The sequence below is a fragment of the Tubulanus polymorphus genome, chromosome 9 (assembly GCF_964204645.1).
Source record: "Tubulanus polymorphus chromosome 9, tnTubPoly1.2, whole genome shotgun sequence".
Taxonomy (NCBI): domain Eukaryota; kingdom Metazoa; phylum Nemertea; class Palaeonemertea; order Tubulaniformes; family Tubulanidae; genus Tubulanus; species Tubulanus polymorphus.
In genome coordinates this window covers 14,256,542-14,279,725 of record NC_134033.1, presented here as the reverse complement: position 1 = coordinate 14,279,725, position 23,184 = coordinate 14,256,542, and the positions used below count along the sequence as shown (strand labels likewise).

At 40.7% G+C, this 23,184-nt stretch overlaps 3 protein-coding genes across 4 annotated transcripts in view; 2 read left to right on the top strand and 1 right to left on the bottom strand.

Moving 5' to 3' along the window:
* Nucleotides 1–1,327: 1,327 nt before the first annotated feature.
* On the top strand, nt 1,328–10,013 carry LOC141910945 (uncharacterized). The gene is made up of 9 exons (XM_074801833.1): nt 1,328–1,368; nt 1,832–2,222; nt 5,499–5,593; nt 6,050–6,219; nt 6,935–7,151; nt 7,551–7,643; nt 8,125–8,353; nt 8,794–8,981; nt 9,079–10,013. Exons 2-9 carry the CDS (start codon nt 2,072–2,074, stop codon nt 9,208–9,210), a joined length of 1,275 nt encoding a protein of 424 aa, XP_074657934.1. The 5' UTR covers nt 1,328–1,368; nt 1,832–2,071; the 3' UTR covers nt 9,211–10,013.
* Nucleotides 10,014–11,590: 1,577 nt separating this feature from the next.
* On the bottom strand, nt 11,591–17,286 carry LOC141910825 (uncharacterized). Its single transcript, XM_074801664.1, has 5 exons — nt 16,970–17,286; nt 16,145–16,225; nt 13,885–14,003; nt 13,159–13,348; nt 11,591–12,528 (listed from the first exon to the last, which is right to left on the bottom strand). The coding sequence occupies exons 1-5, from the start codon at nt 17,060–17,062 to the stop codon at nt 11,977–11,979; spliced, it is 1,035 nt and encodes a 344-aa protein (XP_074657765.1). The 5' UTR covers nt 17,063–17,286; the 3' UTR covers nt 11,591–11,976.
* Nucleotides 17,287–18,615: 1,329 nt separating this feature from the next.
* The window catches only part of LOC141910824 (transcriptional coactivator YAP1-A-like), a 31,007-nt gene continuing 26,438 nt past the window's right edge, over nt 18,616–23,184 (top strand). For both annotated transcript variants that reach the window (XM_074801663.1, XM_074801662.1), the window contains exon 1: nt 18,616–19,384. In XM_074801663.1, coding sequence (XP_074657764.1) covers nt 18,879–19,384 — 506 coding nt within the window. In that variant the 5' untranslated portion in view covers nt 18,616–18,878. The remainder of the gene's footprint in view (nt 19,385–23,184) is intronic.

The window sequence follows — 23,184 nt, the reverse complement described above, 5'->3', positions numbered from 1 at the left end:
TTACGTAACTAAGGTGTTGGCACCGTGACGCAAACACCACATAGGTCGTTACACAGTCTGTAGCAGGTGTTCGGCAATGAACTGGAGAGGCAACTATTTTCCGTCGTGCAATCGTTGTGGCAATGCATGTCACACTCGCGTTCCTCTCTCACCGTAATCGCGCCGGTCAAGGTCATCGCTGCTGTTGCGCAGACGATCAACAGAACAATCGTTGTCTGAAAAACGATAAGAAACGAGTCGTTAAATAACGCGATTTGCTACGCGATGAAAATCTTTATTTTTCAGAGTCGCGTGAACTTGGGATGTTTTTCAAAAAATCACACCCTGTAGTGATTTTCTGGGAATGTGTCGCGCCTTAAAGTGAACCTCCCCGTTGAGATCATGGTAATGATGAAATGAAATTGCGGGTCTTATCCTTCACCCGCTTGCGACGGAAGGATTTAGCGTCGGCCTGCACACAAAAATAGCATTTGTCTATTTGATACACGTGCTTGTTATAGAAGTTTGCAAATTTTATAGTAAGTTTTCTTCACCTCTGCAAGCCTGTGGTTTTTCGTGAAATTATGAAAATTTCGTGAAATTACAAAAAATTATGAATCTCCGGATACTAATAAGCCTAACGAGAAAGGTGAAGTCCGAAAAAATCCTGAAGATGACTATTAGGTTATAGTCGAAACGTTGAATCAATGAATTATTATAGCTTTAAGGAAACTTTTCCAACTTCATCTTTCATTATGGGAGATTCTCCATTTATCATCAAAATACTGGCATATGTTCGAAGCTGCGACGCCATCTTGCAATTTCGATCGCGCGTCCGCGCAGGAAAACCCTGTTCGTGCTAACCGTGGGTGGTTAGGCATAATATGCGCAGAAAACGCTCTTAGCTAACCATTGTCTTCGTGTGGCCTCTTATTTTGAGATGGTTAACCTTACCACGGATAAGCCACAACCACGGTTAGGCTAACAGGGCGTTCCTATATTCATGACTACAGCTATCTAAACTGATCGATAAGTTCAAGAACGGATCAATTTCGCATGACTTACCTTCGATGAGAACATGATCCCGTCCGTCTGACCAAGAATACTAGACAGAAACTTAGTAAGACCACCTAGCGCCGTACGTATTTATAAGCGCAAAACATCGCCGCCATTTGGTACCGATTGCTTTCTAAATTCTTTGATTTATTTCGTTGCACGCGCTTTCCGTCAGATTTTGTTGTAAAATCGTCGTTAATATTTTATCGCGGCGGCACGGAGGCTTTGTGAAAAAAGAAGATTTCAAAAAAATGTTCTGCGCACACCGCGCGAACCCGAGTTAGTCGGTCGAGGGGAGGAGAGATCCGATATCCATTCCGGGTTCGAACCTCGGTATGTGCGCGTATTATTTCACAGTCACTTTCTCTTAATCGTTAAAATGGGTGTAGAGATGATTGCGGTTAATACCTCATCCGGCCGGGCATCCTGCATGTTGGCAACAGGATAACAAGGGTGGAGCCAGGATTTTTGGAAGGTGGGTCCCGGACTAGGGTACTGATGGACACAAAATTAAAATGGTGAAGGGCGCCTCGACGTGGCAAGCTCCAAAGGCGTGAAGCCATCAAAAAGGGGGCCCTTCCTCAAAAAATGTCAGAAAATGTTGGTGTTCTCCAAGCTTATCTTATGGCTATGCCTGTCGTGTGGGAATCATTTACATTTTTTTTCCTAAAAGTTTTGAGGGCATCTTAAAAAGTTTAGGGGCGACTGGACCCCCCTGGTCCCCCTGTATCCACCCGGATATCTGATCTCGGAAACAGCGTTACCATAACCGTGTTTCTCGTTCCCTCGCACGCAGATATAGGGAAACGCTCGGAAACATGTTCCTGTAGCTTGTTTCCGTGGTTCCCAGCGTCGTCGTATGGGAATCAATTTCTTGTAATGAGGACAGACGGTTCGGCGCGCGACTTTTGCGTGTACACGAACCTGGATAGTGATTTTTAACGCGGCGCCACGCACGGACGTAAACCGAAGCGCCACTCTCTCGATCAGATCGCGCAGTATACCGACTGCGTTATAGCGATCGCTCTAAACATCAATGGAAGAACAAACTGAAAACTATCATAATATGCTACATCGGAATCGTATCGAATCATGCGATGATATCAGAGGATTGTATCTGGAAGATGAATTGTGGCCTTCGTATTTGCCGTGTACTTGCGGGTGCGTGTATTTCGCCGTTGACATCGGTATGTATTCCACAGAGCACCGTATGATACATGCTTGCGAGGTGAATGACCTTTCTAGGGTAAATCGCAAACTAACGGCGTTAGGCTTAGTTTTGAAGCGATGCGGGCTCAAAATTGTGGACCTGGCATTTCGGAAGGGGACTTTGCAATAATTTAAAATCCGGTAAGCACCGTTAGTTCAATGGAAAGGTTGCGGGTTCTTACCCGGGCCATTTTTTGGGAGGGGGGTTCGATTTTCATGAGATTAGAACTTGCTGTAAGTAAGGTACCAAAGCAAATGTCGAATCCTTAGAGTACTCGCACAGAAAACTTTTGAAGATGAGATGCAAATAGAGCAATTTCACAATTTCTAGCACATATATTTGGGGTGAAAATTTTGCTCCTTTCTCCTACAAATTGGCCTCAAAACAAGTTTGTGTGGAGGGATATTTCGAACAAAAACAAATACAGTGCTTTTTTAAAATTAATTTTTAGATTTTCTTAATTTAAAGAACTTCGTTCGTTCGAACCCCCGACAGCCCCCTCCCCCCAAATACGGGCCAGTTTATTGGTCGTTCTTTGTGGTGAAAAACAAATATACATATTAAGGCCTAGTTTCTGATGTAATATTCTAATGAACTGAGCTTGATAAAAATGATGTTTTCGATAAGGCCGTTTTCGAAAGCCCCTGGCCATAATTCGCCATATGGTATATTTGACGCAGACTCATTTTAGTATGCGCAAACCAGGCTGTCACTACATCGGAACAGCATATTTGCTGCTTTTTATTCATTTCCAGCGGGATTAACGCAGGAAATCCAGCGCCGTATGCGATAAGGTAGCGTAATGTGCATAGTACCATGTAGGTTGATTGATGGAGTCATATATATATGTATATGGTCCGAATTGCGTCGTTATTTTACGCATCATGCCGGTGATATATCATTGCAGCAAATTACAACCGATTCATGCAATATTACATAGTATATCCGTAGTACTAGTATTGTACTTGTGTTTATGCTGAACTGTTTGGTTATATATGCAAAAAAATGTCAGAGCCTACATCGATTAATGATATAATCGCTCGCCCGCAAAGGACTCTCCGAACCCTAACGCTTCTCGGAGCATTTCTTCCGTTTGTGTCGCGACCAAGTTTCTTTCCGTTGCTCAAATAATAAATAAACAAATTCTTCAACGGTCGAGTCAATGACCATCCCTGCCGATTTGGAACTAACTGTTTAGACCCGTTGAGACGATACCTCCGCCCAAAAAGAAGGTCGCTGTATTCGTAGATGATAGAGCTAGTTAATGCATCTGACGTCAAAGCGTGTCATATCGGACGCTAAGCAGTTAACCGAAGTAGGCTACGTAAAAAGTCACCGTTCCCCGCTACGTGACGTCCAGTTTGATGACGCGTGTTCAAACATTACGTGTGACCTCTGGCGTGCACCTAAAGTATTTTGTTTTCGATTGTCGAGAGTTCATCGACCGCGCGCGCAGAGAATAATGAGGTGATATTTTTTCTGAAAACCAGACGATGCTGTAAACTAACGGTTTGAATGGCGGAACCGTCTGTTACACAATCAGCGTTTTTTCGTATCCGCGCTGTTTACGAAACTCAAGAATCTACGTATTCCACCATGCTACTATGGATTAAACGGGATAGCTTGATGAGGGGCAGAATAAGGGGAGGCCCCTTATTTATTGTCAAGATTTTCACAACCTGCCTCAAGAAAGAGTTGGGCAAATTATTGCTAGTAATCATTCTGTTTTCGAACCACGCTCAGAATATTATGTACAATTTTAGAATTTATCCAAACCCTCAAAAATCTTTGTTCTTAAAGGTATTGGCTGCTCGCGTACTAATAATAGGCTATAAAACTACGCTTTACCCAACCCCCGCCGCCCCGACCATATTCGGAGTTCCTAAAAGCGCCCCTGATTCGTGGTTATTTAGAATTCAGCTAGCTGAAAGTGTGGTAAAGTTCGTTCGCCTCTCTCGTTATTCTCCTTAACGATATGTTCGGAAGTTATGCGTCGTTGGATTGTCGAGCTGAAGACTCTTATGCAACTATGTGGATAGTGTCATTATGTATCATCCAGCAACTAAATTTACAACCGGCATCGTCATAATGATTCTCTCCAACTCGCGTCGAGTATTGTACGAGACAAGCTCTTAGAACTTCGATTTGATATCGGTGTTGACGACTGGAAAATGGCGGCATTTTTATCAATAACAGGGATCGAAAGTGACTCTCGTATCCGTCTCGACTGTACTACGGCCACTGAACCATTCATTATTGAATCACCTGCTTCACTCGTTGTGTTTGGAAAAACACGGGTGGTCTCTCTGCAGGAAAGCTGGAACTTTATTTTATTGACTTGAGATACAATACGGCATTTCTTTTCAACAACAGCTTACATTCATAATACGTTTCATATCATCGTATCAGTATTTACCATCAAAGAAGGCTAGAGACAGCCTCTTCGTTCTGATATCTATTGTCCATGAAGTTATTTTGAATTTGAATATACCGATAATTGTATTGAATTGACCGGCAACCAGTCTGGCTCCGATATACTGATGGCGTAGTGCACATCCTCTAAATAAAATCATTATCAAAATCTATCAAAAATGAAATAAGATTTATGAAATGTATTTGATTACGAAATAAACGCCAAAATTCATAATTGTAATCGTTATTTTGAAACGCGAATATTGATGACGTAGCGCACAATCGACTCGCACAGAACCGATGAATAATCACGTGACCTATGTCAGGAGTTGGTAACTAACGCGCGTAAGGCAAAACTAAACACATAAAATATCGGGCGTGCTTTTCGGCAACATGTCTTCTGTCGTCGATCCGGGCCGAAAATCCTGTTGACAGCAGTTTTGGCGACCGACTGGCGGGTTGAGGGTTAAAGTGCTGGAGCCAGTTTCACCAAAAAATGTACGATTATACTCGATGAACACAGCAGCAATGAAATTAATTGCAACTAGCTTTTTGAAACAGACTGGGCCGAGGATTAAAGATATCGAGCAAAATATATTTTGCGCTTGAATACGTTGCATATGCGGATCAAAATATGTAGTTTTTAAAATGGAATTAACAGCTGCTGTTTTTCACACAGAAAACTGAATATAGGCCATTCTACTGTTTGTGTGTCTAGTAAGTAATCTATACGACGGCTCAACGACCGATTGATCCATTCATCTGGGAAAACCGAATAAGTAGAGCGATGTTTGCGTTTCTTGTTTTCAAAATATGACGGACGTGACTCGATATTTTCCAGGTTGTTCGCTGATCAAGGTAGGCCACTTGTACAATCGACAGTGTACAGAACAACAACCGCGGCAGAAACCATGTGAAAAATGCCAACAAACATCGGTAAAAAAGATTTTTTTTTAACGATAAAAATCGAAAAGCGTCCCGATTTAACCCATATCATTGTAGTCCCCAGGGACGTGGATATTATCTGACTCGGGGTTGGGTCTAGTTACTTGTTAACGAAACCAATCGTCATACATTTCACGGTCGTCCAGCGGCAAGATATACAGTGATAAAGTTCAAACAATCCAAAGGTTGAAATTCCTACGAAAATATGGAAAAATGTGAAAATTTAAAAAAATTTTACGAATAATTTTGTTCGCAGAAAAACTTGGATGCGCTTCACTGCGAAATTCTTTAATACATTTTCTGGTCCTTTTCATTTTGGTCTTTTGTTTTGAAGCTCGAATCCATTATTCGATAGACCACGCGATGCATTTGCAACTTAATTAAGGAACCGGGGCTGTACGGAAAACGTTCACATCCTGACTAAAAATGATCGCGGTTTCGTTGTAGCCCTCGGAAACGTCCGTGACGTTGGTCAGTTTCGTGGTCGCCGATCTGGACCAGTGTTTGAGTTACGTGATCAGAATTCAGTCGACGGTCAAGAAGAAATTAATCGTTACTACGTTAGGAGTCGGTACGATGAAACATAGACAGAAAATCAGAGAAACTCTCAGAGTCAAGTACGTATTTTTAGGGCCAAATTCGTCGGTTTTCGTAGCTAGTCGACTAGTGGTTGAAACTAACCGAACGCACTGCAGTTCGGCCGCAACGCATTTCATAGTGTCGGCCATCTTGAACCTAGGTCCTAACTATATAGCGACCGCGCTCATTCCCGTGGTCGACCATTTCCGGACTATAGTTCCGTCTTACTGACATTCGGTTTCACTTAGTTCGACTTTAAGTCGACTAACTCCGTTAACCGAAGTTCGTCCTGGCTGTTGAACTTTCCCCTAAAGATCGTGCACGCGGGAACTCGGCGCACTTTATAGTAAGTACAGTGTACTGCGCTGAATGCAACGCGGAGTCGGCCCAGTCGATGAATTCCCGTTTATCGAACATGAGCATGAACGCAAGACAAATATGCAGAGTTTAAAGCACTTTTAGATGTGATATCAGGATAAAGGCAAAATATTTATAAGTATTTTCTGAAGCCACTCTACAATAGCGGTACATATACTCGTCTGGTTTCTACTTCAGACTATGACGTCATATAGAGCCGCGTAGCCTTTATCTATATGCACCATACGAAAGAGCATTCGAAGAGCTTTTTCGGTCGATGAACCTCACGAGTCTTTTTTTCTAAAAAAAATGTACCGGTACTATTGTTTTTGGGGTATTATTGGGATCGCTGTTCTTCAATGCGTCTTAAATTCAATTCGATTGTTTATTTTACAGTGTCTCCGAGGCAGACGAATTCACCTGTTTTTCAAGCGGCTTCCATTTTATCCTGTCAGACGAAGAACTCCTCAATCAATACTCGACAACGCCCCCTAGCGATGAGTACGATGGTTCCCTAATTGCGTATCCTGAAGAAGACGAAATCGACGCCGACAATGCGGTGCGGTTCCCGGCATTGCTGTGTGTAGCTGGTTCAACTGTCAGCTTTCTTAAGGTGCGATGTCCACCACTAAATCTTCGAATGACGCTAACATTTCTATCTTGTATGATCACGCTTTCCTGACACGTACGATCCTCTTTCTTTCGTTTCGTATAAGATTCAGAAACTTCTTGAATTTATAACCGATTTCAAAATTATTATTTTTTCTTCCGTTAATACGTCTCTAATACAGTGGAACCTCGTTATAACGAACTCGGAAACAACGATTCATCGGATATAACAAATATAAAATTTTGTCCGAATTTTTCATTATTTTCATACTGAATTTAACGAACTATCAGTTATAACGAACAGGTTTTCTGGTCCCGCGAAGTTCGTTGTAACGAGGTTTCACTGTAATACAAAAGATAGTGAATGTAATAAGTTTGTTTGAATACATGTACATTTATGTAGGTAGAAACTGATGGGACGTGGAATTATTTACACAACGACAGTCGGTGTGGCACATATTTCCATTCCCTGGGCAAACTGCTGACTGGATGTAAGGTAAATATATCCAATTGACATGGTTAATGTCAATCATCTACAGCTGTGACCCGCGAGGTGCTATTTGAAAGTCTTCGGAAATAACTAAAAATTCGGCGAGTTGTAGTGGCTATAGGCCTAAAACTATTTGAACGACTTTAAAAGTGGTGTAGTTCTAATGAAATTCAAATCGCAAATGAAAGAATCAAAATAATCATATTGAAAGATTTACAAAGATTTAGGTGAAAAACTTTCGCGAATCTTGGCGTATATTTTGTGATAACAATAGCGCTCAATATGTCGGTTCTAGACTGGTTGCCGGTCAATTCAATTCAATGATTCATATATTCAAATACGAAATAACTTTATTGATCCATGATATCATATAGTTCATATATATCATTCATTGTCGACGATATCATGCAACCTATGTGTTATTTTCCGAGGCATCAATAAACTTTTAAGTTAGTTTTCTTGTTCTTCGTTTCTTGCACATTTCTAGTCGTACGATGAATTAATGTCGCTGGCTGGCGCCGGTAATTCCGCTCATCTGTCCGTCTGTTTGGACGAGATCCTCACAGAGAAATACGCCACTTTCAACGCGAACGCGACGACGGCGACGACGACGACGACGACGACGAGCGCTTCGACGAACTGCCACCCGCCGCAACATCGACACAATCTCTGTCAAGTGAAGGAAACGTTGCCCTTCGGTCGAATACTCACAGACGGTAAGATTTTGGGGAATCGATCGAGAAGACATTCTGATCTTCGTAAATGAAATCACAATATTTGTGATGAGTTGATGACGATGTAAAATCCCTGACTTGAGGATAGAGGAAAGAACTATTTTTGTCATTTACAAAATGTCTGACATATTTTTGGCTTCGGTCTAATCAAGGGGGGGTAAGGAACCCCTTGAAATATTTCAAATAATTTATTTACAAATTTATAAGATACGCGATATGCTGGTACATACACTTCTTACCAGTGCTGGTGAGAATAGATAGAAAGTTTACACCCGAAGACCTGAAGCTGAGTTTCATAGATGCGGGCCCATAAAATCGGTAACACTAAGGGCCATGAAATTTGGATGCGATATAGATTTCATGTTTTTTTTTTTTAAATCTGGTGACATACAGTATTCCAATTCCTATTTATCGTAATTTAGATGAACTTGTACCGGAACGCGAAGATCTGGCGCGCGCGCTGATGAACAGTGTCGTCGATGGACTACTGAATGTCGGCGTGCTGTTGGCTCGAGAAATCAAAACTCATACTGTTTACTACGTCGGGTCGTTCATGAACCAGAATCACATAGCACGCGCTTACCTGAATCTCATGCCTCAGATATCTATGGTAAGAATTGAGGTCAATAATCTAAAAAAATCCATCAACTTTGATACGATATTCGTCATACTAGAAACTACTCAAAATGTATGTTTTTGAATTTCAGCACGGTGATTGGTGCGTGCGGCCGAAGTTTTTACGTCACGGCGGTTATATAGGCGTATTGGGAGCGCTGGCGCGTAGTTTGGACACCAGGGGGAACCACTGTCAGGTTGCTACCGAAATTAAACCCGACTGATATTATATTTTTTGACAACAGGAAAGAAAACGCTTCGATCGCTTTGTGGGTAGCGCATATAATTTATAACCACTGGAATAGGAGCTGTAGACCCGAATTACGTCGGATCTACTCTATACCCAGTCAACTGAGCCACACCGGGCTCTTACAATCGCAGCGATCCATATTGTCTCATCTCAAAATATGGCTAAAAAATTGATACTTTGTTTCTCATTTTCGTTGAGCTTACAAGTTGACTCGGCCTACCGCCTATCTACCCTGTACGCACATTACTTTTTCAATGATGGTCAGGCTAACCATAACAGGCGCCCCCAGAAATGTACTGATCAGGAATTTTTTTTGCGGTCCACAAAATGACCCGGCCGATTAGGAGGAAACAAGGGATCATTTTTAGCCTATATGCCATACCCTTATACATTTCTCTAAATGCATCCACCTAATATATTGGGGGGGGGGGGGGAAGTTACAACTTAACCAGGTCGGCTGGTTTGCTTATGATATCTATGCTCTTGCTTATGATATCTGAATACTGCCGTGTTAGTTTCCATAGACAGTTTGAAGTAAAGACCTACAATAGAAAGAAAATGCTAAATGAGCATTTGACGTTTCGACCGATCGGTTATCTTCAAAATTTGGCAACAGATATTGGAATTGGCCCTTTTTCTTAGACCTATAATGTGATCTTTTAACTATCCATCGATTGCCGCTCGCCTGAGGCTTAATAAGAAGACGTGCTCCGGTGGTTTGACCGGTAACTGAAAATAATGTCCTACCTCTAAATAATGCAATAAAGATTCGTACATAGATGAGTAACTGTGTTCTGTGCTCGAATCATTATTTATTTGTGCGCACATCCTCGCTTGCCAGGGTTTGATTACTCCACGTAAACCTTCGGCCGTCTAAATTGAAATTCATTGTATAAAAGGCCTGTTGAAGTTCCATCGCTATATTGCCCCGAAAGATATCAAATACATGCGCATTAGTCGATAAGTTAGTTATGCACGAGGCACCTTACATGCATAGTGGATAAACAACCTCAACACTGTGAGTATCACTTTAGATACCCATGTGTTATTGTTTAGCATCTGCATTCTTCCGATTTTTTAAGGTAAATATTGTTTCTAGAAACAATACCGCGCTACTCGACAAAAAATAACAATATGCTTAAAACGCAGGGATAGTGCATGTAGGACAGTCGTTTCTCTAATAGTGGTGCTATCAGGTTCGAATCCCAGCTTTATTGTATCGATTTCCATTCTCCTTACGACGTCAACGAGATTCAGACGTTTAGGTGCGGACGACCGAAACAGGGAATAAAAAAACCAAGCTTTTTAACAGAAAGTATACATATTATTTTCAGGAATGATACACAAAATTCATTTTAATTAACTTGAAACAAAAGCAACAGTCGTTTACTTTATATAAAATGTAAAACAAGATACAATGTACCGCTACGAAATGAGAGTATGCACGAAACGATAACACGAAATGTATATATTCGAAATGAAGGCCATTTTTCAGCCAACAAGATTCCGCATCATATCAATTCGATATCTACATAATGATGAATTCATTAGTGAGGTCCGAACAAATTTAGTATTTTTTATATCTAAGTGAACTGAATCTAGATAGGCTATACGCACATTTAGGTGGAAATACCTTTTTTTTCGGCAAAATAATTCAAAAGGAATTGAATACATCGACGGTAAATCATCGTATGTTAATCTCATGTTAAGTGTACAAATACTAGAGATCCAGAACTAATATATCTAGTTAGGCATTATAAATATATACACGACGCATGTACAGCTTGACAGGTGTAGAAGACCGCGCGAATATCGATCGGAATTCGATCGAATATACATTCGGAAAGTTTCGAGGAGTATTTACATTCAACGAACATTTCCGAAAATGAAATATCGTTTAATTCTAGGTCTCACCGGATTCTTAGGCCTGGATCCCGGTTTATAAGACCACAAGGACTCATCAGAGTTGTAGATAATGTAAAAAAAATCTGTTAATCCAGTGTCTATAATGTATGTTATTTTATCTACATATTAGAGACACTGGATTAACAGATTATCGTTTTTACACTACCTACAGCTCTGATACGAGCCCCTGTGAATAAGACATGCAATTTCAGCAATACTTACATGTATATACTGAATACAACCGTATTTTCTTAGTTATACCCATTAGGGTTACAAAAGATCGTACAATCATTAAACAAAGCCGCCGCGCGCTCGCTAGAACCATAAAGCATAAAGCTCAAGCGTAGCGTAGCCGGCTTGAGTGGAGTTTTTCGAAAGTATAACATAGCATATCATACCTTATACATATATATATATATATATATATATATATAAACATTCGTTGTACGTTCATGTTAAAATTTAGTATATAAGAATTCCAAATATGCAAATTCAAAATATCCTAGTTTCGATGCAAGCAAGCTTAAACCCCGTGCAACGATGGGCCGTCATGGTCTGGCTGTTTCTTATCACTTTTTTTAATGAAAATTACGCACGGATTGCATGAGATTCGAGTACAATATCACAGAAGTATTTTCTTTCACAAAAACCGCCAAACAGATAGAGCTGACTAGTGCCTTCAGGAGGTGTGGACGAATTCGTTAGGTGAACCGTGGACGCCCTGTGTATTCGAAACTTGTATTCGGGCATCGTGTCGTTATATTTCTCAGAAGAGCGGTCTCTCTCTCTCTCTCTCGCATAGAAAAGGAGGACGTTTCCTCTTAATTGTTCTTTTTTATAGATTCACCGAAATTTTTAAAAAGGCGTCATGCGATTCCGGATCCTCTAGTTGTTGTTGTTCTTGCTCCTGCTCCTGCTCCTGCTCCTGCTCCTGCTCCTGCTCCTGCTCTTGTTGCTGTTCATCATTCTCCTGTTGCTCCTGCGATCTCCTATTCGCCTCTTCTTCGTCCGCTTTCTCCTGTTCCTCCTTCTCTTTGCGTTCCTTTTCCTCCTTCTCTTTACGTTCCCTTTCCTCGTTCTCTTTGCGTTCCTTCTCCTCCTTCTCTTTGCGTTCCTTCTCCTCGCGTTCTTTCTCCTCCTTTTCCAGTCGTTCGCGTTCCTCCTTCTCTCGTTTCTCCTGCTCCTCCTTTTTCTTCTTCTCCTCCTCCTGCTCTCGCTCCTTCTTCTCCTTTTCCTCCTTTTCCTGTCGTTCTCGCTCGTCGTTTTCGTCCTGCTCCTGCGCTTTCTTTTCGGCGCCGTCGTCATCGGAATGCGCACCGGACTCTTCTTCGCGGTGGTCGCGCGAGTCTTTGCGAGCTGAACTGCGCGCCGTCCCTTCTCGTTTATTCTAGAAATATTTAGCAGACGATAATCAATAATAGAAGCATTTTAAAAAACCACCAATCGGTTAGAAAAATAATTTAGGCGATATAATTGATAATATCCCGCGTCCCGCCGCCGACAACAGTTGTTGCAGAATACAAGCATTAATGAGGCAGATACGCGTCATGCAGAACGAAAGTAAAGGGTTTTTATGTTACTCTTTGCGGCTACGAGCTGTGCTCGGGGATCTCGGGGATCGCTCACTCCTAGCGCTCTGTAAAAATCATATACATACGAATTTTTTAATCGAACACAATCTAGGATTGTGCCAGTGACCGGCGCCCCCCCTCAGACACCGCGGGTTTTTGTCAGTAATTCAACGAACGAACGGGTTCGAATCTTATCAGGTTTCATCTTCTAAGGTATTGCAAATTTAAGCAAGATTTGTTTATTTTTCCTTAATTCAATTGAAAAATATGGAAACGAAACAAAGGAGATTCTCTCGTTTCGTTTCTTTCTAAGGGAAAGCTCCAGTTTAGACAGGGAAGAAGCGATTAGATATTAATCAGCCCCTCCCTTGCGCTCCATGAATAGAAACCCGCAATTCCCAGTCTTACTAAACTCTCCACAGAAACTTTACTGTTGATATACATACCCCCGATTGATATTTCCACCAATCTTTCGGGAAAGCCGAAATACCGTCCATATATTTGAGATTCTGTTGCCAATCTTGTTCCCATTTCAAGTGGTCGTATTGCGCCTGTTTGGCCATGATTCGTTGTAAGATTTCCTGATTTTCGCGCGTGATTTTCAATAATTCGCGCTGCCTTTTCTCCAGATTTAAACTGCACAATCGAAAAAAAATGATTAAAGATTTAGAACGATTTCGTAAGAGAAATAGCCGAAAATTACGTAAATTCCTGAAAGCAGCCTTTCAAGAATCCCCATAATGTAGGCCACTAAATTATTACTATATGTATTGCCAGTGTATTCTGTACTACATGAACGGTATTTGTGTACTCTACGAGCAATCATCGAGATGAGGTGATTGCTCGTAGAGTATACTGTACTTTGTATACAAAGTTACAATAAAATGAAATGAATTTATAAGTAAAATTGCTAAAATACTCGTCAAACACAGCTACGATACTTGGTTTCTATTTTTGTCACTCATAAATTATCTAATATCATTGTAGACATTGAGTTTGTCAAATCACCGAAATAGATAAAAAAAGTCCTTGATCCTGGAGTTATCTTTTCGTTTAAACTTTGATCAGCAGTTAAAGGAATTGTGACAGGTTTTTTTTTCAAACTTGATTTTGTTATATGTTTTATCATTACGTGTGTTAGCGACGTGTGTGTGTTAATGAGATATCCTTACCTTCTACGTTCATAATTATTTACGTTGTCGATTCGACCGCGAGTTCTCATTATGTACGACATTTTCTCTAGTAGGATTCGATTGTCGCGTTCAATAATCGCTAATTTTTCCTCTTCCAACTAGACAAGAAAAAAGAGAGAAAACATTGATAAAAAAAAAACTAGCAGAAACTATGATAATCACGAGAATTACAATAGGGTTTTTCTGTGAAGAAACAGAAAACTCTATAAACACATAAATCAATACGCGAAGCCCTCGTGTAAATACAAGCTGTGTGAACGAGTCGATCGTGGCTTCTGAAACTCTTCATATTGTTTAGAATTCTTGATTACGTATTTGTTCAAATTGCTGTATTATGTCGTTGGTTTGAATTAGCACGCTAACAGCACAACGGGTGGCAATTCTCTAGTCCAGTTCTACAGTTAAATCGCGACTCTCTATGAGTAAATAGTTATAAATGAACTGATTATGACTCGTATGTGTGGAACTAGACCGATTGAATCAGATTGTTCTTCTTATTTTAACAAGTTCGGAGTTTTCGTCGCTGACCCCTACCCTTCCAACCCATATGACGCTCAGCTAACAGCGAACTTATTTTCTGAAACCTTCAGTTACTGTAATTCTTCAATGAAGAAGTTTCCAGTTTCTAGGCGCCATTTTGAGGCGGACTCCCGCGAGGTTTTTTTTTCTAACGCCTTAACCCGCTAAGCGCCGCACAGGGCATTATAAGCAGGTTCGATGTTTCTTTTTCCCAATCGGGGAGAGACCAGAGAAGAACCTTCGACCAAGAAACTCTGTCGCCACCAGGGTTTGAACCCATAAACCCTGGATTGACGAGACCAGTGACCGGCGGCTTAAACCACTTGGCCACTGCGCCTCTCCCGCGAGGTCTCCACATTGTTGCGAAAATGCAACATGATTTTTGATTGAATATGATAATCAACTCTGCCATCCCTAGCTTCATAAACCTAATCCGTGCATCATTTTTAAGGTAACGAAACGCGGTCTTTTGTTGGTGATTCTCAATTGAGAGCAGTGACGATGTGAAACCAAGGACCGCATATTTTTACCGCCCGATTAAAAAATTTCACAGTTAGGATCACAGTTCGTTTTCTATTTCTGAACTCAACGAGGCGTTATATATTTCACTTAGAACTGTGAAACTGGTTTTGTGGAGGTTCGCCGCGTCTATACCTAACAGTATGATCCCCATGATAATCAACTATGGGTAATCAGGTCTTAATTCAGACTAAAATCCGCCGGTATTTAGGTGTAATTCAACGCGCAACGCGTTCGATCTTTTCAATTCTGGCCCGTAGTCTAAACGCGCGAGTATAATTTACGAGCGAAATCCAATATTCCATTGATCCGTCTGCGAGCCGCGTAGCGAGCGGTCTACAAGCGATAAATAACCGCCGTTTTTTAAGCCAGGCGATCATATTCAAAACTCGTCGTTCCAGCCGCGCTGTGGTTAACAATGAGCCATAAATCGGCCGAGGCTTCTGTTACGACAGGAGCGTATTATTTCTACATAAATCTGTCGGGAGAGAACGACAGGTAACTAATTCGAGATATCGTTACGCGCGCGCGTAGGCGATTAACTCCCTAAATTCAGGCTCTGTAATGAGTATAGGCGAATATACGTAGCAATAATTATCGCCATTTATCACATTACTGTGACATACGTCACGGGCAAAAATAGATGGAAATTAATTATTTATTGTTCGTAAATACCAATAAGTCATTCCCATTTTCGATTAGGCCTACGTTGCCAAGAATTTTTTTCGGCCTTTTGAAATTCTGGCAGCTCTGGCACGCAGTGTTTATTGCTACAAGATATTTTATTAAAACGCCTAAGAAGATTTGCAGGCGAATATGGCCGACAGATTTCTATTTGACAAGAACTGCCTCACAGATTGCATGGAAATTAATCAGTTTAAACCAACTGATTTTCAAGATAAAACCTGTAGATGATCTTTAAAGAAAGTCCGCGAAACGTTGTGTCTTTTAATTTAATTTTTGATGGACAAAATTAGTTTTCAACCTTTTAAATTTGGTATATAATGGGTTTTAAACTTATTATCTATTCTCTAGTTCGGAGAGTGTGGCTATCCGGCAATAGATTTTTACTTCGTACCTACGGATACTCGCTTCGACAATTACCCCGAACACACCCCTCTTTGATGGGCGTTGAATTCGAACTCGAACTTATTGCGGTTGAAGTTCTATCAGTTGAAAACCTAAAACCGACGCTTCTTACCTGTAATTTCTTGAGTTTGAGATGTAAATGCACATACGTCCTCGGAGCTGACGAGTCGACCACTGCACTGGCATCACGAACCTGTAAACAGATTGAAGTCGGTTTTTGAAGCGTTTGTTACGAATTTAATAAAGAAATAATGGACGAATAGATCAAATGAATAGTGCAAAAAGTATTGTTCAAATTATATTAATATTCAATTATTCATTTCTTAACTTCATAAGTTCATGTGTTCAAGTTTTAACTATTCCGAAAATACGCATGTTATACAGTCGTTATATTTAACAGCATTGGTCAGGTAGATTTTTGAACTTTGGATTGTTCCATACAACTTTTTTACGTAACTCGTTAAAACACAAATTTTCATCTCTGGAAATTCGACCGTTTGGTGAGAAACAAAGAATCGATTGATATTGCCGAAAATCTAGCAAAACATAGCAACCAAATCATCTAAATTTTTAGATTTTTTCACGCAATTCCATTTTCTTAATTAGTTTCAAAATCATCACACGGCTTCTGTGCTGCCCATGTGTCAATCGTTAGGGATACTGCATAATACAGCATGAATAAGCTACTGGTGTTCGGTGTTACCAGGCAATTTTTCACCGATGTAATTTATCTCGTCATATTATTACAATGTAACTGAATTATATAATCGAATATAAATGTTATATATATATAATTTATACATGTCTACTTTACAAATACCTTCGCCTCAAATTATAAAGACTGCAGAAGATATAAACATGGCTCATAGCGATACACACACAGTGTAGCGTAAGAGTAATTCATTCTGGGAATTATACATAGAAAATCTCGTCCTACCTTCCGTCTGTGTTCATCATAATACGTCTGATCCCAGCGTTTTTGTAACAGTTTATTGTGACACGGTAAAATCGAGTGGTACGCTCTGTGCATCTTTTTAGCCGGTGAATATGACGCTAACCAAGCTCTGAAATGTACACTTATGTCTAGTACTGACACTACTGTTGTGTGTGTGCTACTGTTGTTGTCAACCAGGAAGTGAAATGTGTGTTGATCACATGACCGATTCGGTACGGCGGTTGCTTGGTGACCGGTAAACTAATTTGTCCGTTAGTCGATATCAGCGTTATAAGATAGATGGCGCATTGGTCGTTTCGCCGGCGCGTAGCTCACGACAAGACCCGCGCTAACTTCAAAAGCACCGACGTGTTATAGAAAATACAGTCAGGGGTGCATCCAGACGAGGACGCGTGCTCCCGACACAGTTTTCCCGTGCTCTTTTGAAAATATTATGGCAATATTTTCTCATGATATAATATAAAATATTATGGCAATATTTTCTCATATTATGGCAATATTTTCTCATTTCCACCTGATACTAATAAGATAGCAATCCGCAGTGCAAGATTTATGACTTACGTTCTCTTAAATGTCCCTCATAAAATGGCATAGAAATTGTATGAAAATGCATCGAAATTTCAAATTTTCCAAAGCCTTGTTTTGACTAGATAGTTAACTTGCCTTTTTTCAGTATTATGCCCTTTTCATTTCCGGCCAAAGTCCGCCCCTGAAATAGATTTAAATTCGCTTTTTTTAAAGGAAATAATCATTTTGTTTTAACATCGCCGCTACGACAATAAATGCCTGATAATTCGTAAACATTCAAAAACATCGAACCAGAATCGGTTTAAAAAATATCAGACGGTACTATAAATAGTACGGTAACTATAAAATGTCCCCAAAATGAATACTATGTCGCTCGAGCATCTATACAATACGGACGCGCCTGGTTTATGTAGACACGCCCAATCTCATTCACGATCAACCGAACAATGCCCCCCATATTTGGTATGAGATTTACTATCGTTTACGATGGAATGACGTCATCAGAGTCGTAACTTAATCATGAATGGAGACCGGTGGCCTGTTATAAGCATGCGCATATTATCGGCTATCACACGTTTAACTGGCCAAGATAAGCGATATGGTTTCACTTGGGTTTATACCGGTTTTCTGTCTCTAAGAAACAATTGGTCATTATGTCTTAAAATGATCGAGTCCGATATTGATAATGATCTAAGAAAAGCACCTTCGACCCTACCGTGACAATTTTCTTTCTAAGTTCTAACAAATATTATTGTCACTATCGTTAATATCGTGTTAATTCTAATCGAGCTTTCGTACTGTTACAAGTGTACGCGCTCTCTTCAGTCCGGAGTGCTGCGGTTCCTGGAATAGTTATGACTCGACCCTCTCTTGCAGTACTCTAACAGTGACGTCACACGCAGATCGCGAGCACCTGTTGCGTTCGGAAAGTAGTTCTCGCTAGCTAGGTCACCATCGCGCATTAATTCTTAAACTTAGCTTACATTTTCGCGATTATTTTGAGAAATCCGAGTATCAAAATCACAGGATTAGCTAAAATGCGGAATCTAATTACTATTTTGAGCTATCTTAGTAAATATCGCTAATTGAACGAGGAGATTTCTAAAGCGCTATTTCTGAGCAAGCGTAGTAGCACTACCAGGAAGTAGAGTGCTGTTAGGCACGATTGAAAGTTTCTAAAATCAATGTCGAAACTCGCAATAACTGGCTGCGGGTATCTTCAGGCTTCTTAGGGATATTTCGTGATTTACTTCGTTTCAGCAACATCTACCGAGTTGATGAAGGGTCGTACTTCTAACTGAAGGATTTGTCGTGGTAGCGGTGCAACTTTTTTTTTTTACTACGGGCAACTTTCGCGGTCATCATGGATACACAGCAAAGTCAAAGTGTAGGCCTTGGCCATAACCAAGTGATACACGTTCGGGGAGACAGTGATAGCGATCTGGAAGAACTTTTCAAAGTTCTTAACAGTAACCCGAGCAGCGGTAACGGCGCTGCCAACCGGCCGTTCCGAGAACGTAAACTCCCGGCGAGTTTTTTCAAACCGCCCGACCCGCAGAAAGGCGTCGCGGGCGGCAGTCACAGTCGCGAGGGCAGTTCGGACTCGACGCACGCCGCCGCGTTCAACACCGGTCCGCCCGCGGGCCCGCCTCCGCCCGGGGCGAAATCGTCGGGACTTCAGATCGTGCACCCGCGGGCGCATTCGTCGCCGGCCAGTTTACAACAGACATTAGCGGCGGCGTCCCAGCAACAAACGCAACACGTTCGACAACAGAGTTTACACCTGCCTGATAATAATAATGACGAGGCACCACTACCACCCGGCTGGGAAATGGCCAAGACTCAAGGTGGACAACGATACTTTTTAAAGTAAGTCTTATTAACTCGTCTTGAAAAGCGATAAAAGTTTTCCATTTTGACAGAAATCAGTTTTTTTCTCATTTTTCCTACCGATATTTAACTGGGGCTCAGTTCGCGAGCAGCTACCCTGCATAGTATTTTTCATAGTTATAAAGGGTAAGTTTCGCCCCTGAAAATGGTGCCGGAAATTGCCAGGAAATGTCAAACATCCCCCTTTTTCTGAATTCTAAACGAAAGATTTGATAATTTTTGTCTTTTGGTATTGGCCCTTTACATCTCGGCCTCCTAGAGGCAGTGTTCTTTATGTGCTGGGATTTTAGACTTAAAAGGTGCTGAATTCATTCTTTAGTAGGCCTATCGCCATAATTGCATAACTTTAAGGCTATCGGCCCTAAGAATAATCGAAAAAATACACTTAATTTTATCATCAATTTCAAAACTTCCTCGACAAAAATGAAATTTCTTGAACGTGATTGTGTTTTTTTTTTCATTTAAACTTTCACTTTATAAAAATGGGAAGGAACAGCTATTGTAATACTGAATAGAAGCTTGCAAAGGATAGTCTATTCGCGAAAAGGCAAATAACACTGAGTAATGTTTTTTTGGGTCATAGAAGGTAAATCTGGTTAAGTCGGTGCTTTATATTGTTTCCTTGTCAAGAGACCACCCAATATTTGTATAAAGAAGGAAACGGTGTTTATTTAGTTAAGTGATATTTTCTGATATTTACTTTAGTTCGAGACATGTGATAAAACTGCGCAGAGTACACAACGTTTCGCCTTGTATTGCGCCTCAGAACATCGGGTCAAGATTATTCAGTGTTTTTCCCGTATTGAGTCTAGATATACAGAGAGGCCTGGGGTTTTTCAATCTAAAATACTTATTTTAGGCTTAGGCTTACTGGTAAACACTGTTGCTTAACTTTAAAGAGCGAAGGTGACCCTCAGTTTCATCTAAGCCAGGTTGAACCTAAATCCTTATCAAATTTTGAGCAGTTGAACACTGAAGCCATATTTATGGACCAGTCTTAACCTAAACCCTTTGTTTTAGGCCTATTCAAACGTTAAGAATTTGAGCTTTTATGTCGGTTTCAAGGCCAGCTTGGTCGACTCCTCAGGCGGTTCAACTTTGTCGGAACCCTGGACCGATTTTGATATAGGCCCGTTTAAACTCATATGCCTAACCCTAGGATCGGTTTTATAGATCGTTGTTAAACTTGGGAAAAAGGCAACTCAATTGAAACAATTTGGGTTAAAAGGCCTACCCCTAGTCTATAAAATGATCCAGCTTGATGATGAATCAATCCCTAGGTCTGGTTTCATAGGGCTTAAAATGTTTGGCTCTCAGTTTTGAAGGTTTGAACGCGCGTTTACGTATCTAACACACACACACACAGGGATTGTGAGTAGATATATCCCTGGATGGTTGTCGAAGAAACTCTCTTTAATTATAGCCGGTAAGATGCTGTGAGTTTAGAGAGGGGAGAGAGATTTTTATTTCGGATATCGGCGAACAGTTGTTCCCGCATCATCAATAGTTATGTAATAAGCCATGTTGGTATGTACTCTTAAACCGGGCTGGTGAAGATAGAGCGCGTGTAAGGGTCATTTAGTGGTCAGTACTTGTTCTAGTGTTTGAGGCTGGTTCCTCTAATGTGTGTTCATAGTTTTACATCCTCTGATTCATGTGTTCTCGAATGTTTGTACTCAAGGCCCGCCGGGTGTAACGCGTTTATTACCACCCGGGTTCTGATTCGAATGCTTCAGAAAAGCCTCGGAGATAAATGTAATGCCCACAGTTCCAGGGTCCACAGGGTAGTTCGCACAAGTCTTCTGCAAGACCGTTCAAAAAGTTTCAAGTAACATTCATTGTTAAGGCGCTTTTTTCGAAAGGGGCTCAATTTTGTAAAAAAAAAAATGACTATCCGAAAAAGAGCAACTGTAAAACAAGGGGCCTGATTTTGTTGGAAATTCTGGATACAGGTGGAAATTGTGTGACAGAATGGAATTTCCTGGCGCTCTAAGAAATATATGGTAAGACCCTCTGATCCAGCCCCTGAGTGCTCCTCTTGAGATCCACCGCCGATCTCAGAAAAAAAATAGATTCTTAAAATGTTGGAAAAAAAAAATTTGGCACGAATGCCGGTTTCTGGATGTGCTTTTTTAGACATTTACACGAGAATGAAAATGTCATTATTTTATCCCTAATGTAGTGTAAGCTGCTGTTCTCCTGAAATTCTTTGAACCCAGAAAGTCGTAGTGAACTCAAAGCCTTTACTTGTCAGTACTAAATTAAACAATATCATTCATGTTATAATACGCAATGATTATTAAAGACCTCTTGTCGTGACATGACTGGAATTACTTTCGCTGTGTGTTTTGATTTGAATATTGTGTGGTCAGACTTGACCTCAAGGGGTGGCGGGCGGTCATGCTAAGGCCCAGCAGTTGGTCTAGTATATAATGAAAGTAGTAGTATTTGATTGAATGGTTTATTTGTTTCACGATATCTAAGTACATAGTTACAAATGACTAATATCAGTGCCTTTGAGACCGAGCTTTACGTAATCACGAATTAGTTACACTTGTATGATTCAATATCCTTTCCCCTAGAGGGAAAAAACTTTACTGGCCGATTTCAGAGTTACTAGGACCTGGGCCTAGCAGATGAAAGAAATGGTCTGATTTGGTTTTTTTTTTGGTTTTTTTAATAAAGAACTAATCAAATTTATGTTTTCTTTGAATAGAAGTTTCTCGTCCAGAAAATATGACTTGGACTGAAAAATGACCTTAAATGAGTATAAATTTATATCATGCTATTTGACAGAGGGACCTATACCTCATAACGCCTATAATGTATGTATGTATGTATATGAATAGGCGTCATTCTAACGACACACACAGGTGCGGTTTGTTGGCGACTTGTACGTTTTAGATTTTATAGTTTAATACGCAGTCAGTCAGTCAGTCAGTCATGTGCACGGTGGTTATTTATAAACCGGCGTTGACAGCGGTTGGTCTTTATTCGTGCTGGCCCCGGTAAATGATGATTTGCTATATGCCTGGGACCAGGGCTTAGTGGAGATCACGGAAACCCGATTGGTTTTTAAAAATAAACCCATATCGTGCACACACCCACTACAAATACTCCCCCGTGGATTTTACAATTAGTGTCGAGACGGTTTTTGTTCTTGAATTAAGTTTTTCGAAGAATTGTGGAACCTACTGTGGCTATTGAGGTTTCCACTAGCCTAATGTTACTGCGGCAATTGAGGTTTCCGCTAGCCTTATGTTACTGTGGCAATTGAGGTTTCCACTAGCCTTATGTTACTGCGGCAATTGAGGTTTCCACTAGCCTAATGTTACTGTGGCAATTGAGGTTTCCACTAGCCTTATGTTACTGTGGAAATCGAGGTTTCCACTCCTATAGTGAGGATCCACCGGGTTCGCTAGTTATAGTTACTCGGGCTTCAGAGCTCGATTTCTTCTAAAAAGAAACAAACTTTTCTCTTGTATAAATCGATCAATCATTAATTAAAACTAAACCAATCAGTGAGTAGAATAATGTATTGGTGAGTCCTCCTGTCGTAATGTATGGATTCGGTGACCTTGCGATCCGTGCCAATAATTTAGCCCGGGCACCAAATCATCTCTGCGTGATGGCGGCTTACGTCCGGATCATTTTCAAGGCGTGATGAGACGGTGAACATAACTCAGCGGACGAATGTCGCTTTTATAAACACAGCTTCATTTGAATTGAAGGAGAGGGAGAGAGAGAGGGGGGAGAGGAAGAGAGAAGGAGAGGGATAG